Genomic DNA, 16,477 nt, shown 5'->3' with positions numbered 1-16,477 from the left:
CTTGGAAACAAAGAATTTTTTTTATTGCTTCCTCATAGAGGAAGCTGTTTTCGTAAAAAAAATTTTTTTTTGTTTTTTTTTTTTAACGTGTTCAGAATGTTCTAAAACGTCAAAAAATTGTAATTTTAAAAAATGTCTGTATGTATGTATGTGTATATGTGTGTATGTGTGTGTATGTGTGTATGTGCCAAATTTACCGAAATTTCTATAACTCTAGAACTAATCAATCAAATCTTAACGAATTATATATGAAATAGGGGTAAAAAAAACTGAAGAATATAATAGAATTAATAAAAATTGCTAATAATCAATAATCAAGGGCTTCTTTTTTTTTAATTTAAATTTTGAATTTTTTTAAAAATGTCCATGGTTGCTCTAACTTTCGCAAATTTGGAGATATCGATCTATTTCTAATTTTATTATATTTTTCAGTCTTTTCTACCCCTATTTCATATATAATTCTTTAAGATTTGGTTGATTAGACTCAGCTTTATACGCGATCAAAGGTCCCTAATTTTTAGAAAAATGTCTGTAATAGCTTTAACTTCTGTAAATTTTAAGATATCGGTCTATTTTTAATTTTGTTATATTCTTCAGTTTTCTTTATTTCTATTTTATATAATTCTTTAAGGCCGGTATTCATAGTCGGGTCTTATATTCAAGATCGTCTTAAGTATAGTCTTAAGGCGTCATCAGCCAATCAGAGGGCTGTATTAGCATCTTAAGACGTCACTTCCTCTATGAGGAAGCCAAGTGCAAATTTCTAATTTGCACCATTTTTTTCTTATTACTATTATGTATTAAAATCCGATGGGCCGATAAAATTGAAGAAGCTTTGCAATTTGCCGTAAAAATGTGTTCACCAAATTATGCGTACCCTATTTTTTATTTATATTATAATTGATTCAGATTATATGACATTACTTCTTATAATGAGCATAATTTTTCTAATTGACACAATTTTCGTACTCTTTCACAACAACCCTAAATCAATTATTTCCATATTTTATTCAATCATAACAAATCTATTTTGAGTATATCACTTACGTCATCTGGGTCTTTGTTTATATATATTGATATATATATAAACATATATACTTATATATATATATATATATATATATATATATATATATATATATATATATGTTTATATATATATATCATTATATATATATATATATATATAGGGGTAACGGTGAAAACATAAAATTTACAAAATTTACAACGGTAATGAATTAAAATCAGCTTGCCGACTCATCCCTGCCTCTATTGCAGGGTAATATTGGCTGACTTCAGTAAACCCTTAATTTTCTTCACTTTTTTTTCGGAAATTTCTAATTTCCGATTGAGCTCCATCTCTCGCTGTTTCGCACATTTAAAATCAGTTTCTAATTTCTTGTTGAGCTCTTCGAGTTCTTCCAGTTTCTGTGTCGAAGCCTGTAGCAAGGAGTTGATCCTAATCTGCTCCTTTTCTCTAACTTCAATCTCTGTCTTCAGCTTTGAGTTGGTGATTTTTAATTGTGTGTTTTCATCCGTCTTCAGTTTCAACAGGTCTTGAGCCGAAGTATTCTGCTGTAATAAGTCCTCGGTCTGACTTTTTATTGTTGTTAACTGTAGCTCCAGATCCGTGATCCTCTTTGAAGCTACTTCAGCATCATTCTTCTTTGGAATGATTTTACCATTTTTTTTTCATTTTTTCATTTCACCATTTTTTTTTCATTTTTTTTAATGCGAAGGTATACTTTTCTCCGAATTGCACTGATGGTGCGGTTCATCAATTTATTTGGATTATTTTCCATTATTTGCTTTACCTGTGCCAGGGACGGAGTTTTTTTTTCCTTATGAATTTTTCGAACAATTGTTACAAAATAATTGTTTCTTTTTTCTCCCAAGGTTTTTTTATTATCTTGTGGTTTATTATGTAATATCCAATGTTTAGCAAGATGTACATATATATAAAATTTAAATTAAATTAAATTAAAAAATTATTTTATCCTCAATTTCAAACATTAATTGTGTTAAATTTTAGTATGTATAATTGTTTTATATGATGTATAATATCAGCGCCCGCGGCTGATAAGTTAGGCTACTAATGTGGACCCAGTAAATTAATGCATTTTACTATAAGTACCTGTGAGATAGAAGTGAGAGTTGACCAACGCTAACGAAGATAGCCAATAATTCGAAAAGATTCTTTAATTGTCTCTTATATTTACGTCTTTGATTGCATTTTGCAAATCTTCTTTGGAGTACCGTTTATACGGCTTGTATGTTTCTTTTGGTTGTTTGTTTGATTTTCCTGAAATAAAACAATAAAAAAGATCTTAATATAAAACAAAAAATATATCTTGGAAACTCTTCTAAGTTTCTAAAATAACAATTTCTTTACTTTATTCGTTTCTTCATCAGCTGGATCGATAACTTCTTGTGGTTTTTTTTATTCTTGTTCAATCCTCTTAACCTCGGGCTCCGCCGTCTATTTTCTGCCGAATGTTTAATATATTTTTATATTATTTTATATCGGCGATCGGCGTTCGTCGCCTTTTCGGACCTGTTGTTATTTTATTTTCTTCATATCATTTTACTATTTATTTATGCTCAACTTGAATTGCATTCGCGATTATTATATAATTGCATAAAATTTCACTAAACTAAACGAATATAATACACAATTTTTAAGAATTACGAAATTTATTATACATTTTGTTATCGATATAGATTAATATATTATTAATATAGGGAGAACGGGTAATAATTGTTACGGTACAGTTTATTTTAAACATGTGCTGTGTTTTACTATATAGCTGTGATTTATTTTTACACCTTGCGTCATTATTGTTTTCCGTTATTTACAGTGAAAACTGATTTCTTTTGCTTTGCGTTACAAGCAGGAACTAAGGCGTTAGAACTTTAATAATAGAAATGTTACTAAAACGAATTATTATTATAATTATTATTATAATTATTTATTTATTTATTTTATAGTACTGTCATATATTGATGTAGCAGGCACATTATTATGGTCAGTACCTTTGTAAGTTAAATAAAACGTAACTTTAAAGAAATGTATGTTATGTACACAAGATTATATTCAGCTTCTACGTTGCTACCAATCTTTGGCTTTTAAAAATCGGTAACGAAAAATTATACACTTTATAGCACTCCCCGGAAAATTTTACCCCTGTTTCATATGTAATTCTTTGAGATCAGCCATTGCATCAAAGAATGCGATAATCCGAGTGTCAAAGTTATATTTACGGCGAAACAGAAATTCTGCAAGATATCCTTTATTATAATTATTTATTTATTTATTTTATAGTACTGTTATATATTGATGTAGCAGGCACATTATTTCGTGATTCAACTACAGGTGTTTCTTCTATCTTTTGCACATGTGATTCGAGTTGTTCGTTTCCGATGTGTTTGAAGAATTTTACGTCTAAGCGGCATTATACGGCCGTAATTTGATCGGATATGCTGGCTCATTACGATCAATAACCCAAATCGATCCGTTTTTACCCTTTTGAATCGCCATGACTGTAGACTGTGCAACATGCACAGCACTGCAACAAATGCGTTATGTTCCCGAAAGAATTTTGATACAATTTTCTTATTACTATGTTATAATAATATAATAATGATAATGTTAATCATTTTTATATCTTTTTCTTATATAGGATATTCTTCACATGTGCATGTTTTCAGTACTAAAGACAATATTAATAATAAAATAATCAAGAAGTGCATGATACTACAATTCTGTCTGTCAAAGGTAATAATTCTTATCCTATAATTATAATTATAATTATAATTGTAAATTAGTAGCAAACGTGGTTATTCTGCTAATATATATCATATATGACCGCTACAATTATATTACGTGTTTTGTATACTTACGATTGAGGGTTATAAATATTTTTTTGTATCTCATCCGTATTCTCTAAGAATTTAATAAAATCTTTGTCGATAAAGTCGAGATTTTTGCTTATATCATGAGCTAGCATTGCCGTTTCTGTGAAACCAGGACACATTGTTAGAATGCGAACTCCTGTTTTGACGTAAGATCTCTAAAAAATGATATTACTTTAATAAGACTTTTTATTATCAGAGAGCATGTATTATTTTCATGATAAAGTATTTTAGTAGTATATATAAAGATTATAATTATAAAACTGAAAGAAAGAACACAACGATCGTATATAAATATATATATATGTCTGTATTATAAGATGTTCTTTTAAATATCCTTTATGGCTTTAACAAAATTAGAATTCGAAACTTTTTTACGATGTTTTCTATTATTATTTGTATGCATGATTTTTCATGCCTTCTTTTGGAAGAGTTAAAAGAAAATATAGTCATTGTAAAAGTCTATTTATTAGTAATATTGCAACAGTGAGGATTCATGTTGTATAAATATAAATTACCTCAAGACTGGAGCCAAATCCGACGACAGCATGTTTAGAAGAACAGTACACCGGACATGCATAGAAAGGACCCAATCCAGCCATAGACGCTATATTTACTATGGTACCCCCTTTGCCACCTTTATGTTTGCCTATGTAATCTAAGGCCAATAGCGAACCGCGAATTACCGCTACCTATAGAAATAAAATGTGTAGTAATTTACTTAATGTATACATATATTTGTGATTAACAAAATTGTACATATATGTCATGTTTATATAAATACGAACAATATATGTATATAGTACATGCTAATGTATTTATTTATAATAATTAAATCAGTCTATATTTTCTTTTAACTCTTCCAAAAGAAAGCATGAAAAATCATGTATACAAATAAAAGAAAACATTGTTTCGAAGATATTTTAATTTTGTTAAAGCTATAAAGGATATATATTTAAAGGAACATCTCATAATATAGACAAATAATAATTAAATTACCTTATGAAGTATATTGTTCCAAAATTCTTATTTAATGATAATCTATATTTTCGATTATATATATATATATATATATATATATAATGTTCTTAAGAAACAAATCTTAATAAAATTAGTAAATAATTATTCAATTAATCGGTTGAAATTTAATGTTTTATTACTCACGACATTAATAGCAAACGTTTGCTCGATACAACTGTCATTACATATCCCAGCATTGTTAACAAGTATGTCAAGACCATTGAAAGCCTTAATAACTTGCTTGAATGTTTCTAAGGATTAAAATAATTGGTTAGTATTTAATGCTCTAATTCAATGGATATTTCGTGTTTAAAAATGTAAAATAAGTTCCGTGATTATCGCTGATAAATAGTTTCATAAGAATTATTTAAGAGATTCGACCAGATTTGACCACTTACCATTGTACACTGCCAAGTTTGTTACATCAGTTGGAAAGAAGCTAACACGTTCTTTTCCAAATTTTTCTTGCAATGTTACTGTTGCGTTGTAACTTCGTGCTACCGGCAAATCGAGGATGGCGACTTTCTAGAATTATTATAATAACGTAGAGAGATAATATACCGTTTTTCTCCATATTTTAATTTTTAGTTGTAAAATACCTTCACGCCTTTACGCAACAAATCTTCGGTAATGTGGTAGCCAATGCCGGACCCGGCTCCTGTGACTATCGCCGTTTTATTTTCCACGTTGTCCATTATTATCGATATTGCCTTGAGAAGATTAAATATCAAAAAGATTGTAAACAAGAAGAAATGCTCGGCCGTATGCAATGCTTTTATAAGTCAACAATCAGACTTGCGCACAGTTAAGTTATAAGGAAGATAAGGCAACGTTTCAAACTTTTAAATATGCTATCTCCACACTTATCGCCAAATATTTTGTGATAATTAGAAGCTATATTTAAATAAATGTTTAAGTTTAGGAGAGTTTTGAATTTTAATTATGTTAGGTTAGGTTACACACATTTACGTTCAATAGTAGGAGCAAAGCGTTCAACATAGGTAGAACGTAGAACGCAAGTATAACAAATATATGTATATGTATGTATTTTATGTACATAATCACGTTTCTGTGATAAAGAAAAAGCAATCGTAAAAGCTCTTGTTAAATAAGAGCTTTTAAAAAGTTATCTTATTTTTTTTGTGTATTCGAGTAATTCTATAAACATATAAATAATATAAGGCAAGATGCAGTGAAATAAATAACAGAAACAAAGATATCCCCGCATAGAAAATTTTCTGGGATCTGATTGGAATCTATCCCGATTTTCCTAAAAAATGATGGATTCTGATTGAGTAATCTATGAAGATTCGGATTAGAAGTGTAATGTTTCAAAAGTACGATTCTACGTGGAGACCCCCAGTACGATTCTACGTGGAGACCCCCAAACAGATTCCACTTTTTCTACCCAACGTTTGCCCAAGGTGCGATTCTAAATAGGAAACCCAGACAGATTCCATTTTCTTTGTCCAACGTTTGCTTAAAGTTTTCTTTTTTTTTAGATTTCTAAATAATTGAAACAGCTTGAGCATTTACATTTTTTAAGATGTTATATTTATCAAGTGTACGTAAATACTCAAAGCTTTTCAAATATTTTGTTTAACATAAATATATAAAATATACTTTATATTTATAAATTCATATAAATTCTTAAAATCTTAAAAAGATAAAATGCTTAAACTGTTTCAATTATTTTACACAACCCCTTTTTGAAATAAATTATAAATGTCTCAAATAAAACAGTACATTATATTTTTGCTTTTAACATGAAACTGTAATTATTTACATTTATAAAAAAATTTATAAGGAAACATTATAAGGAAATTTTATAAGGAATATATAAGTAACATTAATTTTTGGATCGATGACCGTCCCAATCTCTGGCATTTGAAAAGCCTGCTCCTAATGCTGTGTGAAAAATCTTCTCACTTATCGGTTCACCCTGAACGTCAATATGTGTGTTTATTATAATATCTAAAAAGTATAATACAAGAAATGAAAATATTTGTTATTTTTATATTATAGCAATCACAATGCACTATTAAATATACCTTTTATTTTTTTGTATATGTTAGTTAATTTAAAAACTTTTCTCTCTCCAGATTTCTTCACAGCTGTAAATTGTGTCGCTAAATTTTTCTTGAATATTTTTCTTAATATCGTATGGACACTTTTTGTAGGATTATTTGTGGATCGATCCAAGCAATTTTTTATAAATGTAATCTATTAAATAGAAAAAAATCAATTTTTTTTAATATGAACAGAACTCATTGCTACAAATAATTTATATTTTTAAAACGTACGAATTTTTCAGAGGTTTTTCGGTTATTTAAATTTTCATCAAATTTCAAGAAGTCATGCATCGATTCTATGGGCATTTCGATACCAAATTCTTTGACCGGATTAAAAATGTTATTATTATTGTGTAATTGTCGAATATCGTAGCGAAGATCTTCAATATCTGTCCTCATTTGTAACATAATTTTTCTATTTATTTTAATATAGCTTTGAATAAAAGTTTCATATCTAGAAGTTTTAATATTATGTAAAAATATATATATTATTAATTTAATATTTTTAATTTCTTAAAAAGATGTGTTAGTGTGATTAAATTGATTATCAATTTAATTATGTGATTATGTTGTGTTCGAACTTTGGTTGAAACTGCGATTCAGTCCGAAAATAACGGCGTGTAGTCTTTACCAAGGCAAAGAATTGCACGTAAAGTTTACATCAATAATATTATTTAAGGCAACCAAGATCCAGTCCTAACCATTTAACGGCGTTTTTCTTAATTTATAATTAAATAAATTCATAAATTATATCAAATTTCGAAGTATGTAACAATCACATTTTAATAAATTGCTGATATAAGTATTTTCTAATGACTTGCCGTTAGTTGTGTTAACTGATTCATTTAAACAATTGGATAAATTGTAAGATCCGCCAGTGTGTAGTTAAAAATAAATGCGAGATTAAGCAACCCAACTGGCCAGTATCAATTTATTTAATTAACTCACTACGTTTCGACCTTAATTAGGTCCTTTTCAAGTGAGAAACAATACATAGGTCACGCAACAATGGATCATGCGTCGCCAAATGCTGCGTCCAAATCGCATTGTGCGAGCGCCACGCTAGAACGAATATGTCCATATAAGTATGTCGAATATAAAAATGGAAGACATATCAGTGGTAAATCGTAAAAACTTACATGTAATGTGCGTCAAAAGAACAAAAAATAAAAAGTTTCCGAGAGTCGCAATGTAAAGTTTTAGGAGAATAAGACGATTTTCTCCACTAGCTGATTCATTTAAATTAATACTTCTATTGGAATAAGTTTCCGTATTTTCTGTAGAATGATTTGTTGGCACAGGTTCGACATTAGTAGCATCAGTAGCATTAGTAGCATTAGTAGCATTATTTTCTTGTAACTCGATACATTCTGTAAACATAATTTTTACTGCATTGCTATATGTAAAGTAAAAATAGAAAAAAATAATGTAGAAAGAACAAAAATTTAGTTGTACTTTATTTATCTTATTATATAAATATATTACCTTCATCATTATTTATGCCGTCTAAACTTTCATTAGTTTTATTATTACAGCTTTTCAATGTTTCTTTTGTACATACATTTTTATTGTGACTAATTTTAGTTTTCTTTTTCTGTTGCTTAGAAATTTGACTATTGTTGATTTCCTCGCTACTTGATGACTTATTACTGTCATTTGAAGAGTTATTACCTAAAATAATATTAATAATTTATTTTATGATGTATTTGTACATATATAATCTTATAAAATATTTAACATTTTATACTATTGTTTAATGACCATTATTTATTTCTGGAACATTCAGTATTTCTTCTAAAGCCCTCTTTTTGAAAGATTGAATTTGATATTCTTTCCGTTTCTCAGGGATAATTTCAGCATCACTAGTAAAAACTAATAATTTATTTTTTAAATCATTCAATCGCTTCATAGCCTTCTTATATTTATCTGAGGAATAAAGTAAATTGATTGAAGCTATTGTTAAATCACAATTTGTTCAGCTGTTCGCTTATACATTAAATTTCTCGATAGTTTGTCGATCGCCTAACGATATTAGACTTGGAATACTTTTTCACACAATTAATTGGACGATGTACCGACAACAATAAACTTTCACAGATACGACTATCGACTTTACATGTCTTTTTAGATAATATACTGTATATATTTTGTTTTATTCGAGACATTTATAACTTCCCATATAGGGTTTTACAATCGGCCATTCCTCGTCGGAGTCCTAAAAAAATAAAGGAATATTATAAACAGAATGTGTATTTATGATTGTGTTAGTGTATGTGATAAAAAGGAGATAATACTATTAATGTGGCTTCTGCTGCCGCTACAATTGCAGTATTTTTTGCACCTGCAACAATAGCAATTGCTGGTCTCGCTGCTGCTGCAGATGCTGCTCCTTTTGCTGCTGCAGCAATTGCTGCATCATCGCTTGCAGCCGCTGCAGAGTAATGCATGGGGGAACACTACTCTCATTTTTATCAAACATGTCTTTATCAGTGTCTTCAGCTGGAAGAAGATAATAATAATAATAAAATATGTGATGTAATTAATATAAACTATATTAATTAGGCGTGCATGTGGTGTAATTTTCTCGTTGTGAATGAGGCTCATAGGAACGCGTTCAGTTAAAAAGAAAGAAAAATAATTCGCAAGGTGCGAGATGAATATATAACGCGCCGCCAGTCACTAATCTCTCAAAGACTAATGACTCTCATATGATGTTACTGAAAAATCAAGCGCGCCTATCACCAGTAATATTCACAGTAACCAACGTATCGAATATAATGATAAAATATATAATACTTACATGACATTTTACTCCTCGATATTTTAAGGTGCTCTAATTAACCTCTTTTGAAGTTTTTCTCCACGTCCACCTATGCAACAAAGACGCTCTGTCTATTCGTGTAATGACAGTTGACACACGAATAAACAGATCGTTTTTGTGTGTGTAGGTGAAGGAAGAAAAACACCGTGAATTGCATCTCGAATCGGAACATTCGAGCATTTTGTTCTTGTAAAATTGCTTACATACATACATACATACATACCTACATATAATCACACCCATATATAATCACACGCTTGATACACCCGTGCTTCGCTACGGTATGCGAAGGATTTTATAATTCACCCTTGAATCTAACGAAATTATGCTTTAATTAAAATATTTTTTAATATTTTATTATTGAAAAATATTTCAATTATAAAACATATTTTTGATTTATTTAGTATTGATATTATATTATGTATTATCACTGAGTCATTATTATTTGCCATTTTTTAATCCTGGTTATTCTACATATAAACAGCCAGTCATTTGCCAGTGATAGCCCAGCACTGTCTGACAGAATGTTGGGCGACGTAAGGCTGCCAACCATCGGCCAAGCGTTGGTCTTTATTGTAATGCCGGATTATTCTATATAGGTATAGGCAGCCAGTTATTTGCCAGTTATGGCCCAGCACTGGCTGATACCTTGGCCGACAATTGACTGCCGTAGCATCGGCCAAGCGTTGGTCTTTGTTGTAAGGTCTGGCAACTCCTATATGGGTTATTTCAAAAAGAGATTGAAACAATCTAAAATAATTGAAACAGCTTGAACATTTACAGCTTGAGCTTTTTAAGAATTTATATATATGAATTTATAAATATAAAGTATTTTATATTTATGTTGAACAAAATATCTGAAAAGTTTTGAGAATTTACGCACACTTTAAAAATATAAATTCTTAAAAAGCATAAATATATAATCAATAAGCTGTTTCAATTATTTACTCATATAGAAAATTTTATGGGATCTAATTGGGATCTATTCCGATTAACCAAATAAATAAATAATTATTTACTCATATAGAAAATTTTTTGGAATCTAATTGGGATCTATTCCGATTAACCAAATAAATAACGTTGCGATTTTAATGGGAAACCCAGACAGATTCCATTCGTTCTGCCCAACGTTTTCCTAAAGTTCTTTTATAGTTGGGATAAGAATGAAATTCCTAATTGGTATCGCAACATTTTACCCTATTTGGGTAATCTGATTAGAATCTTAGCTATACTTGGGAATGTTTGGGAAATTTCTATACGGGTTTATAGACTTTAGAAAAACTGTTTGCAATAATCTTAAAAGGGTATACATTAACATTCATTGCAACCCTTGGAAATTCAAATTGCCCCAACAATAAGCAAGTTAAAAATGTTCATCTTTCTTCGTACAGATTATAATAAATTATTCTGCCTTGTTAAATTTAAAAAAAAATTTTTAATTTTATAAAATTGTTATACATTCTTTTTCTAATTGACACAATGTAAAGATTTTTTAAAGTAGTGCAACTATTTTTTGAGACAATATATATGTTCTCTGTAATTGGCGCTGTAATTTAAAGAGATATCATTTCTTTTTTGTAATTGTAATAGTAATAAATTTGTAATTGTAATAAATTGTAATCACTTGAAGCGCGATTCTTTGATAAGGTAACGTAATTTTGTGATGTGTATCACTTGGGTTATAATTTTTTGGAAATAAAGATACTACTGCTTAGATTTTTTCGAGATTTTTCGAGACACAAAAATTACGTCTACCACTTGTTACTTAGGTTTTTTCGAGGTATTAGACGATTGCATAAGTTCGTGCCCGATTTTTATACTTAATGCCAACTATGAAAATCGGGCACGAACTTATGCAATCACCTAATATAATACTACCACTTTCTTTTTTTTTCGATAACGTTAGGTATATGAATTTTTACATAAAATTTCCCGTTTATTTTGTGTAAAATTCGTATAACGTTAGTTCATATTATAAGTTTTTTTTTGGTAGTACATATAAGAAGTATATACTTGCCCTTTTCCGTTTTTATTTTTCAAATTTTTATTAAATAAATATTTTTATAATTCTGTGTGTCTGTATATAGTAAAGAAATATTAATGATTACCATGTCTCAATTTATCTTGTAACAAGTCAATATATATATTGAATTCGTATAATATTTATAATTCTTCTCTTGCGTTGCGTCACATATGTCAAGTAATAAATTATTCGTCATCAGTGTCTGCTGCTTTGTCTCTTTCTTTTTCATCGAAATCCGCAACATTGCTGTCAATTGAAATAGAATTATATACCAAATTGTCATTATTCTATATTTATATGTATACAAAAATGATTAAGCAAAAAAAAACAGACGATGTTTGAAAGATTACTGTTGTGCTACTACAAGAATATAAAGACAAATTATTATTATTCTTACAACAGATTAAAATAGTCATTAAATTTCATCAACGCATAACTCTATATAATCGTACTATAGTAGATTAATGTTCTTATACATTAAAATAATTTCTCTTACATTAAGATCGTTCTTCATTTTCTGCAGTAAGATAATTTGTTGAACTCGGGGTGGCAGTGTGTTCTTGTGGTAAAGCGCCAGACTCGTAATCCCGGAACCGGGTTCGAGTCCACCTAATCACAGGAATTTTTATATTCCAAACTGCAAATAATTTTCAAATTATGCTCATTATAAGAAGTAATGTTATATAATCTGAATCAATTATAATATAAATAAAAAATAGGGTATGCATAATTTAGTGAACACATTTTTACGGCAAATGACAAAGCTATTTCATTTAAAGTCATTTCTTTAGCCTGCGCACGAGTGGGGCTCGTGCGGAGAAACTGGGCTATCTTTCGGAGGAGAAATTAAATTTGAAATTGGTCGTCAAGCTTGGGGAGCTTGGGAGTTTTTCCAATCGGAATCCTAATTTGTTGAACACATTTGGTGAACACATTTTTACGGCAAATGACAAAGCTATTTCATTTAAGGTCATTTCTTTAGCCTGCGCACGAGTGGGGCTCGTGCGGAGAAACTGGGCTATCTTTCGGAGGAGAAATTAAATTTGAAATTGGTCGTCAAGCTTGGGGAACTTGGGAGTTTTTCCAATCGGAATCTTAATTTGTTGAACTCGCTTCTAATTCTAATCGTGATTGTTCAGCCAACTGTTCGAGATAAAAAGTCTGTCAATTATTTTTTAAGTTATAAGCTCATTTCATTTTATACAAATAATTTTCAAATTATGCTCATTATAAGAAGTAATGTCATATAATCTGAATCAATTATAATATAAATAAAAAATAGGGTACGCATAATTTGGTGAACACATTTTTACGGCAAATGACAAAGCTATTTCATTTAAGGTCATTTCTTTAGCCTGCGTCAAGTTGATCGCCTCGACGATCAATTGCTTGTAAGTTTTTCGTGGTCTCAACTGTTTCAATTCATCTTCCGGTGGACTATAGTGCGGCGTTGTGCCGTTCGGTCCGCAATAATCAAATGTTATTTTTGTACAGTAAAAAAAAATAATGCGGTATCAACAGCATCAGTGTAATTGAAATAAAATCGGTTGATGCAACTTCAATATTAATGAACGAAATTATACACTATACACACACACAATAAACTTCGAATTTGATAAGAGCCTTTGGATTTAATGATAAATGATGAAAATCGTCACGGTATGTAGGTACATCACATTTTATTTTAGCATTCTATGTATCATTCATCTTGTTAAAAGAAACTACAATCTAAAAAAGTGTCATTATTATTATCGCTAGTCTATTTATTCTATGAAGTAATAATGGATACATTATTAGCTGCTGTACTTTGCCATTATTAGAAATTTCAATATTAAATTAGTTATTATAAATTTTTACTGTTAAATACTTTTATCTAATTCGAGTTTCGAGAAAATACAAGCAGTAAGAATCGATCTCGATGTCAACTTTTCAGAAACACAAATAAACCCTTTTAACAGTTCTATGTTTTTTTTCTAACACAAGTGCATCGTGTATTACATACGTTCATCGAAATAAATAATTCAAAGTCGTGGTTTCTCGACTCTTTACATGTGCATAAAATATAAATTTAATAAATGAATTTTAAGCCCAAACGAATTGTAATGCAGTGTAAGTAAACAAATAAACTTGATGGTCGGAAATTTTTTGCAACGCTGCAAAACCACAAAATCTATTTTTTTTTATTTTGCTTGAATCATATATTTATTTATGAAAATTGTGGAAGTATTGAGATGCCGGTGTTCGTGTAATAAGAATGATTTGCCATAGATTGCAGGTTTTACACCGAAATCTTCAAATCGGTATAGGACGGTAATTGCACGGCGTAAGCAGGCTGATTGTTTTCGCTGACAAAGATTGCGCCATTCCCTCCTTTTTCGATCAGTTCCACGATAGCGATTGCTACGTGCTCAGGTCTGTTAAACGAAAGAAACACCATTATGTAAATCTATTAAAACTGCGTTTACGCATACATTAAGTATACGTGACGTAAGCTATTTTCAGTACTGCAGGCAGTGAATATTGAAACGCAGCCTATAAATCCTTTTTACGTATATCAATAATTTTTTTGATTAATATATAATTGAATTATAATATTTAAAAAAACAAATTTTATTTATAATTTATTTTAAATATGGTTTGTGAGAAGATATCTACATTAATTTATAATTTAATTCATATAATTTAGATTTAATTTTTTTATTTATAATGATTAATTTCTATGCAGATATTAATGTATGATTTCTGTATTATTTTAAGATTTATTATAGTTTATTCTATTTTTTGTAATTTTTTAGTACAAAAATAATTTTTATTGCATAACAAAACGAAACAGTATTTGCAACCTACGATTGACTCTCCATCGTTGTCATCTCCTTGGCAGCGGTCTCGTCGTCGAGGAGATCCATCGCGTAGACTTTGCTTGACATGTATTTCGAAGCCATGCCAGTGGTAGTAAGACCAGGACATATTATCAATACTCGTACGCCTGTTTTTTCGTAGAAAGTCTGGAAGTATGCAAAAATATTAATAAGCGCGTAATTTTAAACATCCTAGCATATAAGATAAGACGACGATAACATAGTTTAAATAACAGAACAAGAGAGTTTGAGTCGCCAGTAAATAATTAAAATTACTAAAGGTGTTGTAATCGACCCAACTGGCCAAATTTGGTATCCTCGGTCGAAACGTAGCGTTTTTTGATCAATAAATTTGGCCAGTTGGGTCGATTACAACACCTTTAGTAATTATAGTTTAAATAACTTGGTATGAAATGACCAAGTAGATAGATTTTAAATTTGGAATATAGAACCTGCATTTACTATTTATTTATTAAAATCGCATTTTTACCTGTAACGATGAAGTGAATCCGACGACGGCGAAACTCGTTCCGGCGTAAATAGGCGCGAGCGGATTGCCTTGCAAGCCGATTATAGAAGACATATTGACGATAATACCACCCTTTCCGCCCTTGTGCTTCCCCATATGATTCAGGCCTAATATCGTGCCACGTACAACCCCTTTCTGATTATAAATACGATAAAACGATAAGAGCATTCGAAAGCAACGAATCTTCGGTAGGAATAACAAATTGATCCTTTGTTACTTACATAATTAATATCAACCATCGGCTCCCATTCCGCGTCGTTCATGATTCCAGCATTATTGATAACAATGTCCAGCGTGCCGAATGACTCTATTGCCTTTTCGAAACAAGCTGCACAAATTGTATATTATAAGTGTATAAAAAAAGCTCTTGTTTGTCGAAAAAAATGTTTCACTAAAATTACTTAATTAATAAATAAATTCAATTAGAAATATAATTTTTCTCCTCCTCTCTTTTCCGAAATACACTTGTTAGATCGATAGACTATTACGTATTTTGCAAATTAGAGTACAAATTTCAAGCCAAATAATTTTTTTTTATAATATGAATATTATTACATATTGCTCGATGACCTGACTAACAGATGATCAAAATTATATTCTTGATTGCACAGTTGATACGTTTAGCAATCAATTATTACGATTCCTACCCGTAAGTTCCTCGGCGTTCGCCACGTTTCCAACGAGGAAAATAGCATGATTCGCGCCGAATTCCTTCTCCAATTCCGCAACAGCATTTTCGCCATTCGAATCGGGCAAATCTATGATTACAACGGCCTGCAAAGCGCGCAATTATTAAGATAAAATGTATAATCCTCATTAAAATATCACTCATCTTTCATTTATGCTTAATTTCGTTGCGTCTGCTTATACAATTTTTATTAATGTCAAAAACGTGTGATATACAGTAATTTGTAGAAAGTATTTATGAATTGTACCGCATTATTTCATGCACTTTGATTTTGTTGAATTACCTTTGCTCCGTTTCGAAGTAATTCTCGAGCGGTGCAATAGCCGATGCCGTTGGCTCCGCCGGTGATGAGCACAGTTTTCCCTTGAATCTCCATTATAAACACGTTGTGTCGAGTGTTTGATATAATTTCAGAGAAAGAGAGAGAGAGATTGCGAATTTCTTACTGACAGAGCAATCCTGTCCAGCACCGATTCGCAAATGAACTTGCCAGGTATTGCTAACGCGAGGAGCCATGGACGTTGAAATTCGAGAAGTCGATAAAATATCAGATG

At 30.1% G+C, this 16,477-nt stretch overlaps 2 protein-coding genes across 2 annotated transcripts; both read right to left on the bottom strand.

Moving 5' to 3' along the window:
* Window positions 1–3,286: 3,286 nt before the first annotated feature.
* On the bottom strand, window positions 3,287–5,727 carry LOC139811662 (15-hydroxyprostaglandin dehydrogenase [NAD(+)]-like). Its single transcript, XM_071775985.1, has 6 exons — window positions 5,532–5,727; window positions 5,331–5,457; window positions 5,077–5,183; window positions 4,431–4,604; window positions 3,901–4,070; window positions 3,287–3,566 (listed from the first exon to the last, which is right to left on the bottom strand). The coding sequence occupies exons 1-6, from the start codon at window positions 5,625–5,627 to the stop codon at window positions 3,443–3,445; spliced, it is 798 nt and encodes a 265-aa protein (XP_071632086.1). The 5' UTR covers window positions 5,628–5,727; the 3' UTR covers window positions 3,287–3,442.
* A 7,783-nt stretch (window positions 5,728–13,510) lies between these two features.
* LOC139811683 (15-hydroxyprostaglandin dehydrogenase [NAD(+)]-like) lies at window positions 13,511–16,420 on the bottom strand. The gene is made up of 6 exons (XM_071776025.1): window positions 16,207–16,420; window positions 15,883–16,009; window positions 15,457–15,563; window positions 15,197–15,370; window positions 14,696–14,853; window positions 13,511–14,262 (listed from the first exon to the last, which is right to left on the bottom strand). The coding sequence occupies exons 1-6, from the start codon at window positions 16,297–16,299 to the stop codon at window positions 14,127–14,129; spliced, it is 795 nt and encodes a 264-aa protein (XP_071632126.1). The 5' UTR covers window positions 16,300–16,420; the 3' UTR covers window positions 13,511–14,126.
* Between the last annotated feature and the right edge of the window lie 57 nt (window positions 16,421–16,477).

This window comes from Temnothorax longispinosus, chromosome 4 (assembly GCF_030848805.1).
Source record: "Temnothorax longispinosus isolate EJ_2023e chromosome 4, Tlon_JGU_v1, whole genome shotgun sequence".
Taxonomy (NCBI): Eukaryota; Metazoa; Arthropoda; class Insecta; order Hymenoptera; family Formicidae; genus Temnothorax; species Temnothorax longispinosus.
The sequence above is the reverse complement of the archived record's forward strand: the minus strand, read 5'-3'. Positions and strand labels throughout refer to the sequence as shown.

Excerpts from the sequence above, each read along its gene's own strand:
- LOC139811683 (XM_071776025.1), bottom strand. The coding sequence starts at position 16,299 with ATGGAGATTCAAGGGAAAACTGTGCTCATCACCGGCGGAGCCAACGGC. Across the intron at positions 16,010-16,206 it reads TACTTCGAAACGGAGCAAAG|GCCGTTGTAATCATAGATTT; the intron begins GTAATTCAACAA and ends CGCGCTTTGCAG. Across the intron at positions 14,263-14,695 it reads ACAACGATGGAGAGTCAATC|ACCTGAGCACGTAGCAATCG; the intron begins GTAGGTTGCAAA and ends TTCGTTTAACAG.
- LOC139811662 (XM_071775985.1), bottom strand. The coding sequence starts at position 5,627 with ATGGACAACGTGGAAAATAAAACGGCGATAGTCACAGGAGCCGGGTCC. Across the intron at positions 5,184-5,330 it reads AAACTTGGCAGTGTACAATG|AAACATTCAAGCAAGTTATT; the intron begins GTAAGTGGTCAA and ends TTTAATCCTTAG. Across the intron at positions 4,605-5,076 it reads AAACGTTTGCTATTAATGTC|GTAGCGGTAATTCGCGGTTC; the intron begins GTGAGTAATAAA and ends TTATTTCTATAG.